The sequence below is a fragment of the Aquarana catesbeiana genome, linkage group LG08, assembly GCF_042186555.1.
Source record: "Aquarana catesbeiana isolate 2022-GZ linkage group LG08, ASM4218655v1, whole genome shotgun sequence".
NCBI classification, from domain to species: Eukaryota; Metazoa; Chordata; class Amphibia; order Anura; family Ranidae; genus Aquarana; species Aquarana catesbeiana.
The window spans coordinates 288,264,337-288,281,829 of record NC_133331.1 but is presented as its reverse complement, the minus strand read 5'-3'; the positions used below and the strand labels follow the sequence as shown (position 1 = coordinate 288,281,829).

The 17,493-nt window shown below is 45.0% G+C and overlaps 1 protein-coding gene across 1 annotated transcript in view; it reads right to left on the bottom strand.

Annotated features, from left to right (window-relative positions):
* Positions 1-17,493, bottom strand: part of LOC141106779 (uncharacterized) — a 99,518-nt gene that overhangs the window by 68,583 nt on the left and 13,442 nt on the right. The window contains exons 8-9 of the mRNA XM_073597706.1: positions 10,397-11,263; positions 9,977-10,273 (exon numbers count right to left, since the gene is read on the bottom strand). Of these exons, the coding sequence (XP_073453807.1) occupies positions 9,977-10,273; positions 10,397-11,263 (1,164 nt within the window). The remainder of the gene's footprint in view (positions 1-9,976; positions 10,274-10,396; positions 11,264-17,493) is intronic.

Sequence of the window (17,493 nt, the reverse complement as noted above, 5' to 3'; positions counted from 1 at the left end):
AAATAAATAAAAAGTAAAGTTAGCCCAATTTTTTTTTTTATAATGCGAAAGATGATGTTCTGCCGAGTAAATAGATACCTAACATGTCACGCTTCAAAATTGTGCATGCTCATGGAATGGCGACAAACTACGGTACTTAAAAATCTCCATAGGCAACAATTTAACTTTTTTTTTACAGGTTATCAGTTTACAGTTACAGAGGAGATCTTGCACTAGAATTATTGCTCTCACTCTAACGTTCGCGGAGATACCTCACAAGTGTGCTTTGAACACTGTCTACATATGCGTGAGCGACTTATGTATGCGTTCACCTCTGCGTGCGAGCATGGAGGGATGGGGGCGTGTTCATTTTTTTTTAATATAGATTTTACTTTTTATTTTTACGCTGTGCCTTTTAAAGCGGAGTTCCACCCAAATTTTGAACAATATCTGTATGTATTCTCTTCCTTGCCTAGATCCTGACATGCTGTTTAAAAAAATCTAAATCGACGTAATTACCTTTTATTTTTCTATTCTTCTTTGCACTTCCTGGTTCTCCTCCCTTGGGAGTAGGCGTGTTTCTAGCCTCTCCCAGACTCCTGGGAGCTAGTCTCAGGCTTCCCAGGATGCCACTGAGCATGTGCGGGAACGAGCGGTGAATGCTGGGAGCACAGCATTCACCACATCCAGGAAATAAATGCTTGTGGACTTCAAATGCCCACAATGAAGATGGAAACCGCCTGCAGTGAATAATATAAGTTCCTTTCCGACGAAATCTGACACAGGCGGACATATTACACACAATATGTGAGTATGTAATGCTGAGAAGAAAAGTTTGTGAATGAACTAAAAAAAAAAAAAAAAAACGATAGATAGGTGGACCCCCGCTTTAAGTTTTTTTTTTTGTTTTTTTTTGTTTTTGTTTTTTTTTAGCATCCCTTGTAATAGAAATAAAGATGACGGGTCCTCTTTATGGAGAGATCTTGGCTCTATAAGACCCCAAATACCTCCTCTGCCCTTAAAAGCATTCAGAACACCAAGATCGGTGTTTTTGAATACTTTTTGAAAAAATGGTGCTGATTGTTTCCGAATAAACCAGACGTGATGCCATGTCATCGCTTCCGGGTTATTATCACAAACGGACGATCAAAGCCGAATCCGGCTTTGTTTGGCTGTCCAGCCAGCCCATGGATGCACCGGCTGGTCTCTCAGGTTTTCCCAGTAGGACGGGAGAGCCAGAGAAAGCCGCGGAAGTGGGCAGGTGGGTGTCCCCTCCTGCTGCCTGTAATAGCAATCAAGCAGTTAGTTAGCCACTCCAATTGCTATTACAAGACAGCCGACCACCGGCTCTACCCGTATGGGTTCATCGCTGGTCGTTAAGTGGATATAGAAACCTCAGTGCTGATTGCTAGGAGCGAGCAAGGTGGCGGCCTGGAGGGGCAATCTTCCAAAGTGCTGTGAGGTAAATTCGTGGAGCCAAAAGGAGACACATGTCGAATTAGCGGGACGTCAGGATTTTGCTGAAATCCCAGGACGGTCCCGCAGAATCCGGGACAGTTGGGAGGTATTTTTTGCCCATGCAGGGTGAAGGAACTGCTTACGGCTGTTTTCCTTAATTTAGCTGCCTAGCGCGAGGGAAAGATACAAGTCACCGGTGTTGTAGCTTTAAATTCGTGGAGCCAAAAGGAGACACGTCGAATTAGCGGGACGTCAGGATTTTGCTGAAATCCCAGGACGGTCCCGCAGAATCTGGGACAGTTGGGAGGTATTTTTTGCCCATGCAGGGTGAAGCAACCGCTTACAGCTGTTTTCCTTCATTTAGCTGCTGGGACTGAGGGAAAGATATAAGTTGCCGGTGTTGTAGCTTTACACAGGGCTATGGAGGCCACCTGTGACTACGCTGACTGGCCCAGCAATTTCACAGGGAGTGAGCCACATGTACCCAAAGTGCCAAGTAGGCTCCCGGTGCTAAACAGAGCGGCGAGAGAGTGACTAGACAGGTAAATATATGCTGTTGGGGATTTAAAGCAAAGCTGTTGATTCGCCCTCACTAGGGAGATTACAGGTTAGTGGTTAGAGGTTAAAGTTTTCCTCCCGGAAACCCCCCCCCCCCCCATCCTATGAAATCTGAAATAGACTTTTTGGGGGTTTTTTTGCTTGTGTTTGCTGCCCTCTACTGTCTGAATTTGTAAATGCCTGTAAATATATTTTGTATGCACTTTCTGACCCTGGTTATTGACTTTGAAACTCCAGAAGGAGGCAGTGGAAAGAGAAAGTTTCAGCCACATGTCCTGTCCATGATGCTAAATCCTAAACCAGAAGAGACTATTCTACACTACTAGGGAAGGACTAAAACGTAGAGTAGATAGGCTGACTCTGAGTTCTAGTGCCACACCACAGTTCCTGCCGGTGAGAAGTTCCTTTCCAGGCTGGTCGGACAACAGTTGGAGGATCCCCCATGACCACAGATCTTGCCATACAGTTTCATTCCATCTATATACCTCTCCATATATTCTGCTTCTTGGTAGCTTTCTGAAGAAATTGGTGGGGGAAAAAAATCATATTGACAGTGAGTATAGTTACAATAAAAAGGGGGTGGGGTTAAAACATGATCATGGTTTAGGGCATTTTCTCAATCCCTTTATAGTTCACAGGCTATGATCTCCTTAAAGGGTAACTCCACTTTTGTGGGAAAAAATAACAAAAATTTTTTTTTATAGAATATACAATTGCTACACAAGTCACATTGTAATTGAATGTTATTAAATATTACACTTCCCTTCAAATCTGCAGCTGTTGCAAATTTCTGTAAAATTCAATGCAATATGGCAATCTGGAGACGTTCTGTATACAGATGGTGTAAAGAACGCCCCCAGAAATTGAATTTCCTGCTTGTGTGATTGGCTGACTGATTTTCCCAGAAGTCTGCACTAAGATACAAGTCAGATTTTGGGCATCCCCGTCAACAAAAATGTCATTTTTGGTGAGATATTCCCAAAGGGAGATTATGTCTAAAGGGATCCAGACCCTGCCAATTTCCTCATTAGAACCCTGCAAGAGTACTGGATCATTTACTCATACAGACACAGGATCATTGATTGCCACCAGGCACTCTCCAGTGAGGGAGACACAAATTCACACCACCATAGGACAGCTGGACACCTTTGCCCACAACTTCCTCCTGGTACTCTCCAGTGAGCTTCTCCAGACACAAACAAACTCCATGGCTAAAATGTTGCAACTAGGCCCCTCAGTTGAAGCCTCAGCTGGGACTTCAAGATGACACCTTCATAAATCCCTTCAGAGATCCCAGGAACTCTGCTTCCCCTGCCCCAGGCCCCAGACTATTTATGAACTTTTCCACCACTTTCTGGGCACACCTTTCTAGGGATTGGCTGGCGTTCCATAAATATTCAGGCTACCTATTCTGTTTTTCCTCCCACTATAATTATATAATTCTCTAGAATACAAGGGGAAGTAATCAGAGCAGCAGCCTGCGAGACACTGAGCAGGCCTTAAAGCTGAGGTCCGCTGATTTTTTTTTTAAGTCAGCAGCTACAAATGCTGCAGCTGCTGACATTTAAAATAAGGACACTTACCTGTCCAGGGCACTCGCGATGTCGGCACACAAAGCTGCCGCTGCCATCTTTGGTAAGGGAATCACCTTGCGGCTTCACTTTCTGGTTCCCTACTGCGCATGCGTGACTCGTGCTGCGCTATCCCACTGGTTCTTTGGTTCCTGCTGTCTTCTGGGACCTGTGTGTCTCCCAGAAGACAGCGGGGGGGGGGGGGGGGGTGCGGAAAGGCACCGGAAGTGGCATAGATACCCGTGGGTGCCCGGAAGTGGGAGCAAAATACCTGTATTAGACAGGTATCTGCTCCCCCTCCCCTCTGAAAGGTGCAAAATGTGACACTGGTGGGGGGAAGGAACTGGAAAAGCGGAAGTTCCATTTTTGGGTGGAACTCCGCTTTAACAATCAACCCTTGTTTTATTAATTACTGAGGAGCTAAACTAAATTTACCTAACAAACTACACTACTCTAGGTGGGTGCCACACAAGTATCCTCTGTCTTTAGAATTTGAAGTTTTGGCCCTGGAAAAGTCACCATGTTTTAAATAAATGTAGCCAGGTGCTTGGCTAAGAATAGAGAGTAAGTGAAACCCAACCAAACTGATAAGAGGCATGGAGGAACTCAGCTATGAGGAAAGATTAGAGGAACTGAATTTATTCTCTCTTGAGAAGAGGAGATTAAGGGGGGATATGATCGACATGTACAAATATATAAGGGGTCCATCTAGTGAACTTGGTGTTGAGTTATTCACTTTATGGTCAACACAGAGGACAAGGGGGAACTCTTTACGCCTAGAGAAAAAGAGATTTTGGCTCCAAATACGGAAAGGTTTCTTCACAGTGAGAGCTGTGAAAATGTGGAATAGGCTCCCTCCAGAGGTGGTTCTGGACAGCTCAGTAGATTGCTTTAAGAAAGGCCTGGATTCTTTCCTAAATGTATAAAATGTAATTGGGTACAAACATTTAGACCCTTTTCACACTGCCAGCGTTTTTTAGGCGCTACAGCACTAAAAACAGAGCCTGTATAGCGCCTGAAAAAAGCGGCTCCATTCATTCCAGTGTGAAAGCCTGAGAGCTTTCACACTGGAGCGGTGCGCTGGCAGGGCGTCACAAAAACTCCTGCCAGCAGCTTCTTTGGAGCGGTGAACTCACCGCTCCTCCACCGCTGCTCCCCATTGAAATCAATGGGGCAGCGCTGCGATACCACCGGCAAAATGTTGCTCCGACGGCGTTTTGCGGGTGGATTTAACTCCTTTTTGGCTGCTAGCGGGGGCTTAAAACCACCCCGCTAGCGGCCGAATAGCGCTGCTAAAATGACGGTAAAGTGGCGCTAATAATAGCGCCGCTTTACCGCTGACGCCCAGGGCGGCTCGGTGTGAAAGCCGTCTTATAGGTAAAGTTGATCCAGGGAAAATCTGATTGCCTCTCGGGGATCAGGAAGGAATTTTTTCCCCTGCTGTAGCAAATTGGATCATGCTTTGCTGGGTTTTTTCGCCTTCCTCTGGATCAACTGTGGGTATAGGATTGGATATATGGGATTGTAGGATATTATTTTTATTTATTTATTTATATGGTTGAACTAGATGGACTTGTGTCTTTTTTTCAATCTAACTATGTAACTGTCTGCAGCTGCTCTCTATAGCTCTCTGCAGTGCTGAGCTGATTAATGGCTGTTTCCAGCAAGAGAAGGGAGCTGCTAAGCAGGGAGAGTTCCATAGTTCCCAACAGTCCCAAATTGCCCAGGAAATTCACGGAAATCAGACTGATGTCCCAGTCTCTTCCTGAAAATCAGGCTCTGTCATGGACAGTTGAGAGTTACCGGTTCACTGTATGTCAAAACACGATTGCGGTGCCGGGTAATCACAAACACTCCCAGAGATCTCTCCCCTACCTCCTCCACCTCCTGCCTGTGTTTGTGGATTGGTCAATAGTTCCTCCTTCAGCAGCTAATCAGGCGTCACTCTCTGGGAATCACTCCGAGTCTCCAAATGAGAATATCAATGAGAGTCGGAGCCTGTGAGACTCGCAGATTGATTGGGCAGGTCTTGGGTTGGAGGTGCAGCCGGCCCTCCTTCACTGGTGCACATGAGGTTAATGCCCCGTACACACGGTCGGATTTTCCGATGGAAAATGTCCGATCGGAGCGTGTTGTCGGAAATTCCGACCGTGTGTGGGCTCCATCGGACATTTTCCATCGGATTTTCCGACACACAAAGTTGGAGAGCAGGAGATAAAATTTTCCGACAACAAAATCCGTTGTCGGAAATTCCGATCGTGTGTACACAAATCCGATGGACAAAGTGCCACACATGCTCAGAATAAATAAAGAGATGAAAGCTATTGGCCACTGCCCCGTTTATAGTCCCGACGTACGTGTTTTACGTCACCGCGTTTAGAACGATCAGATTTTCCGACAACTTTGTGCGACCGTGTGTAGACAAAACAAGTTTGAGCCAACATCCGTCAGAAAAAATCCTAGGATTTTGTTGTCGGAATGTCTGAACAAAGTCCGACCGTGTGTATGCCCTATTAGGCTGCAGAGACAAAAGGAGAGCAACAGGGGAAGGAGGTAAGTTACCGGTGTGGTGGCCATTGATACCCAACTCCACACTTTGTTATGTAGTGGCTGTATAGAACATGTACCGACTCTAAAAGGGACTGACCACCATGCAGAGTGAAGTTATTGTCCATAGCAACCCATAATAGGTTATCCTCTATTCCATCCCATCATAGGTTATACTCTAATCCAAACATGGGTCACCCCTTGTCCCAATCACTTGTCACTCCTCTTTCCAATCATTTGTTACTCCTCATTTCACAAATGTATCATCCCTCAAGTCAATCAGTAACTCCTCATTCCATTAATGGGTCACCTCTTGTTCCACTAATGAGTTGTCCCTCACCCCTCATTTCAAACACAAGTCCCCCCTCATTTTAAACATGGGTCACTTATTGTTCCAACCATGGGTCACCCCTTTTTCCACTAATGGGGCATTAATCATGGGTCACTCCTTGTTCAAACCATAGGTCATCCCTAATTCCAGTTATGGGTCACTCCTTGTTCCAAACACAAGTCACCCCCTGTATCAACCATGGGTTATCCCTAGATCCAGTAATGGGTCATTCTTCCTTCCAATTATGGGTCACGGAATTGTGTCCATTTACACCTGCCTACCTCCAGATCTGATCATGTCCGCTGAAAAAAAAAGTGACAGGGGATTTGTCCTCTTCTGTTTAGATGTATCGGATCAGAGGGTAGTCGGGTGTAAACAGACAGGCGGAATCTGTTTACTTATGGCCACCCATAGAGCAGAGTGGGCTCTGTGTCCACTTTGCAGAAACTGAACAGACATGGATCTGCTATCCGCCACACACTGATCAGCAGGGGATTTGTGTGCTGATGACGCAATGTGCGTTCCTGACTTTTGTGTCCTCCTGACCCCCTTGTCCTCTGCCCTGCTGGCGTCCACATACTACTGACCTCTGTACACTGCTCTACACCCTACTGACCTTTGTATTCTGCCCTACATACTACCAACGTCTGTACACTGCCCTCCTTTCATTACCTATTTAACATTACCACATTCTCCATTATGTAAGTCATCTCAGACTCTAACCACACACCCTTTTAGCCACGCCCAAAATTTTGCGTAATTTAAACCACAACACATTTTTAAGTAAGCCACGCCCACAAAATGGATGGTTACGCCCCTAATTAACATACTGCTACGCCTACACTGGCTTTCTGGAAAAAGTGTCCCTAAATATATTTTTGAAATGTTTGCAACTATGGAGTTCAATAGACTGAGTCAAGCAGCACCACCCTGTGGGAACTGTAGTCCAGAAGAGAGGTTCTATGGTGTTTCCCATTGAGAGATTGCAGAGAGGAGGGAAAAGAAGCATTTTTCCAGGCTGTTAAGAGAAAAACGCTCTATTGATGAAGTAGGGGATTGGAGAGTGCACATTGATGTCCAGAGTACACCATTGTTGCTGCATATTGGCAGCCTAAGTGGGATCCGGAAGGACTTATCGCTGTGTGTGACTGGACCGTGAGCTGCAATATTGCTGGGATCGGTGAGCTGCTGCTGCGGTCATTTACCATCTGCTGTTGGACAGACTAAGCCCTTTATAAAATGACTATACAGCTATCTTGTAGTTACTACTGCCTGCAGGTTTGAATGTACTCATGTGCACCACTGGGAAAACTGGCCCCCCAACGCTAGCCGTCTGAAGAGATAGGACCAAGGACTGCCTTCCCTATAGCTGCTCCACAGAGACCTTTGCCTATTGCCTATATTAAGAGGTATCCACACTGCAGTTATTGCTTCTATGTACTTGTTTATTGCTGACTTTGCTGATTCATTAGTTAATTCCAGTCTAGTGGTACAGAATTTTATGGTACACCATTTATTCAAACCCATATCAATACATTGAGTTCATTTACCACTAAACAGTCATGTGTCAAATTCCTGGTACACAGGATTTACAGTTGAGTTAAAGTGTCACAATCAGGCATCAGGCTTGAAGACCAGTTGCTATAGCAGTTGCAGGACTACCACCGACCAGCAGGATAGGCACACAGGCAGTCACCCTGGCAGATGACACAGACTCACCTGAGGTGCAGAGTCTAAGTACTAACCGGTGTTCACCAGAGCTCCTGATGGTGGAGATGGATTTAGCTACGTGCTAGTACCAGGTTGAGGTTCCTCAGGTTTGCCCCAAAAGGGTGTGAGCAAGCCAGGGTCCAGAAGCAGATGAGCAGATAAAGGATCAAACAACAGAGTGGTCAGTAAACAAGCCAAAAGGTCGGTAACGAGTAGTTGCAGGTTGGGATCAGGCAGTCGAGTAGTCAAGGAACAAGCCAAGGGTTGATCACGAGTTGTAGCAAAATACAGACGGCAGCAGGGAAGACAAGAGCAAGGCACTGGCTGAGAAGGCACAATAACCTGGCAAAGAGGAAGTACTGAGACAAGGCTTATATAGAAAGTTCATGGGAGGAGCAAGGAGTTCAAGGTTCAACAGCAATCAAGACACAAGGCAGAATTGTTCAATAGATCAGGCAGGGAGCTGTCCAGCATCCCAGATAGCTCAGTGGGATGAGTCAACGCCAGTCACCAAAGAGGTCCCAGGTTCAAGCCCAGGTCCTGACGGTACTCCCCTCCTCTCAGGATGTCCTAGGGCTGCGTTTGTGAGGAAACCTCTGGTGGAATTCTCTTGTTAATCTAGGGGCATGAACGTTCTCCTCAGGCTCCCAAGGATTTTCTTCTGGCCCATATCCTTCCCATTGGACCAGATATTGTAGCTCGTTTCTAAAGATCCTGGAATCAAGAATTTCCTCTACCACAAATTCTACTTCACCCTGTACCTCAACAGGTGGAGGAGGTGGAAGAATTCTTCCAGAAAAGGGATTTTCATGAAATGGTTTAAGTAGTGATATGTGAAAAACAGGATGAATTTTCATACTATCAGGGAGTTTTAAGTGAAAGGTTGATTTGAGCAGAAATCTTAAATGGTCCTACAAACTTCTGGTCCAGCTTTGCAGACGGAACATGGACCTTCAAATTTTTGGTTGATAATCAAACTTTGTAACCCACAATAAAGGTAGTAAGTGATCTGTGATGTCTATCAGCAGCCTTCTTGTAACATTCCTGAGTCTCCCTCAAAGTTTCGATCAATTTCTCCTGAATCTCCTGCAGAGTAGTTAATCTGTTGGTAAAAGAAGGAACTGGAGTTGAGATAGGGAGATCAGGAATAAAAACTGGATGATACCGTTGTTTAAATAAAAAGGACTTTGAGAAGTGGAGCTATGTTTAGAATTGTTATATGCAAACTCTGCTGTAGAAAGATAATCCACCCAGTCATCCTGAAGATAACTGACAAAACATTGAAGGTACTGCTCCAAGGTTTGATTGGTCCTCTCGGTCTGACCATTAGACTGGGGATGAAAAGCAGAAGACAGATTAACTGTTACACCTAAGGCTGAGCAAAAGTGTTTCAAAAATTTTGAAGTAAACTGTACTCCTCTGTCAGACACCACATCGTCAGGAATTCCACGTAGTTTAAATACTTCTCGAACCATTAACTCAGCAGTTTGTTCAGCTGAAGGTACCCCCTTAACAGGTAAAAAAAATGAGCAATCTTAGTGAGACGGTCAACAAGGACCAAGATGGTGGTCATTTCCTTTGAGGGAGGTAAATCTACCACAAAGTCCATAGAAATTGAGGCCCATGGTCTTGATGGAACAGGGAGTGGCTGGAGCAACTGCAAAGGAGAAGCTCGGGGAGTCTTACTGTGTGCATAGGTCAGGCATGAGGCCACATAGTGTTTGACATCTTTCTTTTAGCTGGGCCACCAAAAGGAACATGACAAGAGCTCTTCTGTTTTGGAAATCCCAAAATTCCCAGCAAGTTTGAGTCATGAACCAACCTGAGGGCTTCAATCCGAGTAGATTCAGGTACATAGAGATTATGTGTATGAGTCCAAAAGCCATTCTTGTACACAAGGTTAATATCCATAGGCGGATGATTTACAAGAGGGTCATTTTCATACCCCTCCTTTAGGAGACTCAAGAATGTCTTGAAACCCGTGGCCCCTATGAAGTTCTTTTGAGGCAGGATAGTACATTCAGGGTTGTCTTCCTGGCATGATTCAGTCAACATCCTTGATAATGCATCGGCATTACCATTCCTTGACCCAGGTCGATACAAGATGTTAAAATTAAACCTGGAAAAGAACAGCGATCAACGTGCTTGTCTAGAAGACTTTCTCTTGGCAGAACGAATGAATTCTAAATTTTTATGATCAGTGAGAACAATTACTGGATGCTTAGCCCCTTCCAGCAGATGCCTCCATTCAGAAAAGGCTTCCTTAATTGCCAGTGACTCCTTATTCCCAATGTCATATATTCTTTTGGCTGATGACATTAAGCGAGAGAAATACGCACAAGGATGAAGCTGCATCTTTTCTCCTTTTTGCTGAGAAAGGATAGCTCCTACTGCAGAGTCTGAGGCATCCACTTTCGCTATAAAAGGAACTTCAGGATCAGGATGTACCAATTTTGGTGCAGAAGTGAAGAGAGTCTTTAGCTTAATAAAAGCAGTCTGTGCCTCAGCTGACCACATAAAGGGCATCCCTTTTTTTGTCAGCTGTGTAATTGATGCTATCACTTTAGAGAAGTTTCTTATGAAATTTCTGTAGAAGTTGGCAAAACCAACAAATCGTTGTATCTCTTTAACATTTCTAGGGGCAGGCCAATCCACCACTGCTTTGATCTTCTCAGGATCCATGCTTACTCCTTTAGGAGAAATAATATATCCCAGGAACTGCATCTGGGTTCGTTCAAACTCGCATTTCTCCAATTTAATATAAAGTTGGTGCTTCCTTAGCCTTTCAAAGACAGTGCAAACATGTTTGCGATGTTCCTCCAGGTTATTAGAAAAGATGAGAATATCATCCAGATAAGCAATCACAAACTGGTCCAATAGGTCTCCAAAAGCATCATTGATGAAGTGTTGGAAAGTGGCAGGGACGTTGCACAGGCCAAAAGGCATAACCAGGGACTCAAAATGGCCATATCTGGTTCTAAAGGCGGTTTTCCATTTGTCTCCTTGACGCATGCGGATGAGGTTATATGCCCCCCATAAGTCTAGTTTTGTGAAGACTTTGGCAGAGCGGAGTCTTTCCAACATTTCAGAGACTAGAGGAAGTGGATAGCTGTCATGTACCCGAAGGGAGACTGAATTGACGAGGTCGGCCTCTCTTGTATCTCCAGTCCAGGTCCCGCTGAGAGTGAAACAGAAGGAGCCAAGGAACAGGAGGCACACGAGTGCCTGCAGGTGGAAACCAGGAACCCTGTTGCAGGAAGTCGCAGCTGGTCGCAGGACTGTAGTTGCAGAGCAGGAAGTCGCAGCTGGTCGCAGGACTGTAGTTGCTGTGCAGGAAGTCGCAGCTGGTTGCAGACACTCAGGTAGTTGCGCTGGGCCAAGCTGGGCACCAGGGTGAGGTCACAGGGATAGCCGGGTTCGTCAACAGGTGGGCAGCAGGGTACCGGAACATCAGTCAGAGACGGGTCAGATGGGAAGCCGGGATCAGGAACCAGAGATCAGGTATAGCAGAGTTCAGAACCGGGTAAACAGGAGCCAAGGTCAGCAACGGGAATCAGGCAGAATAATACAGGTTCAGAGTAACAGGGACACAGCCGAAGACCAGTCAGCACCGATCAGTTGCTGGGGCCTCCTTTAAATAGGCCAACTGGCGCTAGGGCGCGCTCCTGCGAGTGCGCGCCACGCAAGCACACAAGTGCGAACGGGCATCTGTGGTCTCCCGTGCGTGCCAGGCGATTTCTGCTGGTTTCCTTACAATAGTGTTTTTTTAATAGTGATCTTATTAAGGTCCCAGTAGTCAATGCATGCACGCAAGGTGGAATCTTTCTTGGCAACAAAGAACAGGGCTGCCCCTGCAGGAGACATTGAGGGTCTAATAAAGCCCTTCTCTAAATTCTCACCAATCCATTCCCTGAGAACCTTTAATTCAGGTTCTGAAAGATTGAAAAGGCGTCCAAAAGGTATTTTAGTCCCTGGGAGCAGTTCAATGGGACAATCATATGGGCGATGAGGAGGTAACTGATCGGCATTCTTCTTATCACAGACATCCTGAAACTCATGATATTGTGGAGGCAGGTTGTCATATGACCTCGTAGTAACAACATCCACCTGTGATTCCTTGACTGGTAAAGAACTTGTTTGACAAGGTTCTCTACAGAATTCCTCGCAATGGGGGATTTAAAGTTTATAATCCGTGTTTCCCAGTTGATGGAGGGATTATGGGTGGAAAACCAAGGAATGCCCAGGGTGACAGGAATATTGGGTGACGTAATCAGCTGAAAACTGATGGTCTCATGATGGTTAGCCTCAAATTGCAGTACCAAAGGGACTGTTTCATGGGTAACAGATCCTGAAGTTAAGGGTGAACCTTCGACCATCTCCATATCGATAGGAGCAGACTTATTTCTTGTTTGGATATTATTACTGTGGGCAAGTTCTTTGTCCATAAAGTTCCCCCCAGCCCCAGAGTCCAGAATAGCAGAGCAAGGATTTTCAATACTATTAGAGATGAGATTAATAGGGATGATAAAATTAGAAAGTACAGAATTTACTTTATTCTCTTCATGAATCAATGGGGAGATCGACTGTGTAATAGAGTTTATTTGTTCAGGCATGATCACATTAGTCGCCACAATTTAGGACAGTTAACTGCGTAATACCCAGAGTCCCCACAATATAAACACAGGTTTTCTGAACGTCTTCTCTCTTTCTAGAGAAATGGATCTCTTAATTGCATCAACCTGCATAGGTTTAGCTGTGTCAGAATCTGGAGAAACTCTTGGATCCTTCTGAACAAATTGACTAGCAGAGAAACGCATGCCACCATTACTTCCAAACATTCCCAGTCTCTCCTTCCTCCTTTCTGTAAGTCTTTGATCAATTCGGATACATAGTTGGATGAAGACCTCAAGATCATTAGGTGTCTCCACTCTGGCAAGCTCATCTTTTACCTGTTCAGAAAGCCCTTGGCGGTACTGACTTTTTTGCGCTGCTGGGTTCGAAGTGGTATCTGTGATCCAACGTCTGAATTCAGTTGTGTACTCAGCAACAGAACGTTTACCCTGCCGTAAACTATGCAACTTTGCTTCAGCAGTAGCCCAGTGGTTGGGATAATCAAAAACCTGATTCATCGCAGCCTCAAAAGTCCGGAAATTCTTCAGCATGGCACTGGCTTGTTCTATATAAGGGGAGGCCCAGGCTAGAGCTTCCCCAGTCAGGAGGTTGATAACAAACATTACCTTCTGTTTTTCAGAAGTGAATGCAGCGGGTTGAATTTGGAAATATATGCAAAACTGGTTAAGAAAACCTCTGTAATGGCGGCGATCTCCATTAAACTTGGGTGGGTGAGGCATATGTGCGTTAGCATCATCTTGGGAACGTAGGTCCAGCAACTGTTTTTGCAGAGCACGGATCTCTTCGTGTTGCCCTTTCCCTACACTTTCCAGTCCAGCAAATTTTTTTCTTGGTAGGTGACATCAAACTCCTGCAGCTCTGCAATTTGCTGCCTGAAAGGAGCCACAGCATTTGCTATAGCGGCCTCTACGTTTTAGGCCAGGTTATTCTGTTACGATCAGGCATCAGGCTTGAAGACCAGTTGCTATAGCAGTTGCAGGACTACCACCGACCAATAGGATAGGTACACAGGCAGTCACCCTCATCTGAGGTGTGGAGTTTAAGTACTAACCAGTGTTCACCAGAGCTCCTGATGGTGGAGATGGATTTAGCTGCTAGTACCAGGTCACGGTCCTCAGGTTTGCCCCACAAGGGTGTGAGCAAGCCAGGGTCAAGAAGCGGATGAACAGATAAGGATCAAACAACAGAGCGGTCAGTAAACAAGCCAAAAGGTCGGTAATGAGTAGTTGAAGGTTGGGATCAGGCAGTTGAGTAGTCAAGGAACAAGCCAAGGGTCAATCACAAGTGGTAACAAAATATACGGCAGCAGGGAAGACAGGAACAAGGCATTGGCTGAGAAGGCACAATAACCGAACAAAGATGAAGTGCTGATACAAGGCTTAAATAGGAAGTTCATGGGAGGAGCAAGGAGTTCAAGGTGCAACAACAATCAAGACACAAGGCAGTGTTATCCAATGGATCAGATAGGATTGTCCAATAGATCAGGCAGAGAGCTGTCCAGCATCCCAGATAGCTCAGTGGGATGAGTCAACACCAGACACCGAAGAGGTCTCAGGTTTGAGCCCAGGTCCTGACATAAAGATATCTATACTTCAGTTCTTAAAACTGCTTGTATCAGTTTTCATTCAACCAGGGGTGTCAGTGAGGCTGAGGTTATTCACAAAGTCAAGGAAAAGAACAGAGAACATAATCAACCAAGCGTCTCCTGTGGAAGTAGCGCTACATAAATTACCAATGAAATTGTTTATAGCAAACTCTGGTTTTATTCAACACTTTAATAGAACAATATAATCAACACTTTAATAGAAAAATATAGACATATTCTTATTCCATTTATAAATATATTGTTGCATTTTATCTATTATCAATAATAAAGCAATTTACAAACTAGTCTATTTTGGCATTATACCACATTCTTGAGCCCCTTACTTGAACCTATGGGCTTTAAGGCTGTTACCTCTGTGTCAGAATTAATTGGGAAAGCCTAGTTCAAAGGACATATGTGCAGGTCCCACGCTATAGCTGAAAGACGGCTACAGTGCGGCTCGCCAGTTCTGGGAGGGCATCCATTTATGTCCTCCCAGAACCGCAGCCCCTGGGGAGCGCTCTGTGACCGCTGTATCCTTTGGACACAGCTGATCACAGATCGTGGTAAAGGGCCAATCACAGCGGCCCTTTACCATGTGATCAGCTGTGTTTAATCACAGCTGGTCACATGTAAACAAACTTGCCAGTTATCGGCAGTGCTCTCCTCACACGTCTCTACAAGAGGAAAGGAGAGGTGATAACCGGCAAGGCCGACAGGGCACAGTGGGTACCTTCTTACACTGATAATCAAGGCACTGTTTATCTGTGACCTGAATATATGTGAAGTCCCATCAGTGCAGCTTATCGGTGCCTCCCTATCAGTGCAGCCTCATCAGTGCCCATTAGTGCAGCCTTATTAGTGCACATCAGTGAAAAAGAAAAATGTGTTTTTTGCAAAATTTTATAACAGAAACTAAGAAAAACATATTTTCCGGTCTTCTTTAGTTTGTTTAGCAAAAAATAAAAAATAAACAGTGGTGATTAACCACTTAAGGACCGGAAGGATTTGCCCCCTTACTGACCAGGCCATTTTTTTGCGATATGGCACCGCGTCGCTTTAACTGACAATTGCGCGGTCGTGCAACGATGTACCCAAATAAAATGTCCTTTTTTTCCCCACAAATAGAGCTTTCTTTTGGTGGTATTTGATCACCTCTGCGGTTTTTATTGTGTGTGCTATAAACAAAAAAAAAAGCGTTAATTTTGAAAAAAAAAAAAAACAATATTTTTTTACTTTTTGCTATAATACATATTAAAAAAAAATGTTTCATCAGTTTAGGCCAATATGTATTCTTCTACATATTTTTGGTAAAAAAAATCGCAATAAGCGTATATTGATTGGTTTGCGCAAAAAAGTTATCACGTCTACAAAATTTTTTTTTTTTTTTACTAGTAATGGCAGTGATCAGTGATTTTTTTAGCAGGGCTGCGACATTGCAGCGGACAGAACGGATACTTTTTTGGGACCATTGACATTTTTACAACGATCAGAGCTAAAAATAGCCACTGATTACTATATAAAGGTAATTGACAGGGAAGGGGTTAACACTAGGGGGCGATCAAGGGGTAACGTGTGTTACCTAGAGAGTGTTTCTAACTGTGGGGGGGATGGGACTGCCTGGGAGAGGAGACCGATCGCTGCTCCTAATTAATAGAAGCAGCAGATCTGTCTTTCCTCCCCTGACAGAACGGAGATCTATTTACATTGACAGATCTCCATTCTGTCTCTGCCAGGAGCGATCGCGGGTGGCCGGTGGGTATCGCGCCCGACGGCCACGCGCATCGGCTCCGGCGTCGCACCGCAGGCGTGTGCACATAACCCCTAGAGCTCTTAAAGCGGCCGACGTACAGTTACGGCGATTTGCCCAGGGGAGCCAACCTGCCCCAGTATACCTGCAGCAGCTGGTCCTCAAGTGGTTAAATACCACCAAAAGAAAACTCTGTTTCAATAAAATTATAAAAATTTCATTTAGGTGCAGTGTTGCATGACCGCGCAATTGTCCTTCAAAGTGCAACAGAGCTGAAAACTGAAAATTGGCCTGGGCAGGAAGGAGGTGAACGTGCCCGATATTGAAGTGGTTAAGCAATAGCACAGCCATTCAGGAATGACTGCAGCTGCATATGGCAGGTTGTGCACAGGTGAAAATAAGTATAATAGCTGCAGGTTTTTGGAGAAACTCTCAGTTCAGCACATCCCACTACAGAAAACCACCTAAAAAGCTTTGCATACAGTTAATGAACAGTTTTACCTCCTTTCCTTGCATTGGGTGAGCAGCTTATATTGCATAAAATGACCCGACACCCCATAAGTTATGTGCCTGTGCCCATTTTGCAGTGCAACTGCACCAGCTCATTTGTGATGATGCAGCTTTCCTGCCACTGATCCTGCATGAGCTCTGCTGTTCCGGGGGGGGGGGGGGGGGGGGGGATATGGAACCTGTGCATGTAAGTTCTAAAGCATTTTCACAGCATTGTCTATCAAAGAGGCAAAATGGGCATTGGAGCTTTTGTCTTATTTAATTAAAACCAACTCCAACAATTTAAAAACAGCAATAAAAACATTCTCAGAACAAAACTGAAATATAAAAAAAAGCTAAAAATGACATTGGCTCAGGCACCTGTTTCATAAACCTCCTGGAAGTTTGGGAAGTGCCGAGATGTTCCTGGCACTGTTCCCACCCACCTTTGGTTGGAACATCCATTGGTGAATTTGGAGATGGCTTCATCTTATCTTTATCCTTTAATGCCTACTAAAGTCTAATATCTTCTCTAAATGTCCTCCACATTGGACACTGAATGGTCTTCAATGATTAGGCTTCCTGCTTCTCTCATATGAATGTTGTGATTGATCAGATATGGTCTCTTGAAGGAGATCACAGTAGTCACCGGTGAAGTCTTCAATGTCTTTTAAAGGGGGGTTCCGGACGTTTTTTTTTGTTTTTTTTTTTAAAGTCAGCAGCTACAAACATTGTAGCTGCTGACTTTTAATAAGGACACTTACCTGTCAAGCGAGCCCGCGATGTCGCCCCCCCCCCCAAGGCCGATCCATCCATCGGATCGGCCGGCGGCGCCTCCATCCTATAGGAAACAGGCAGTTTCCTACTGCGCATGCGCGAGCGG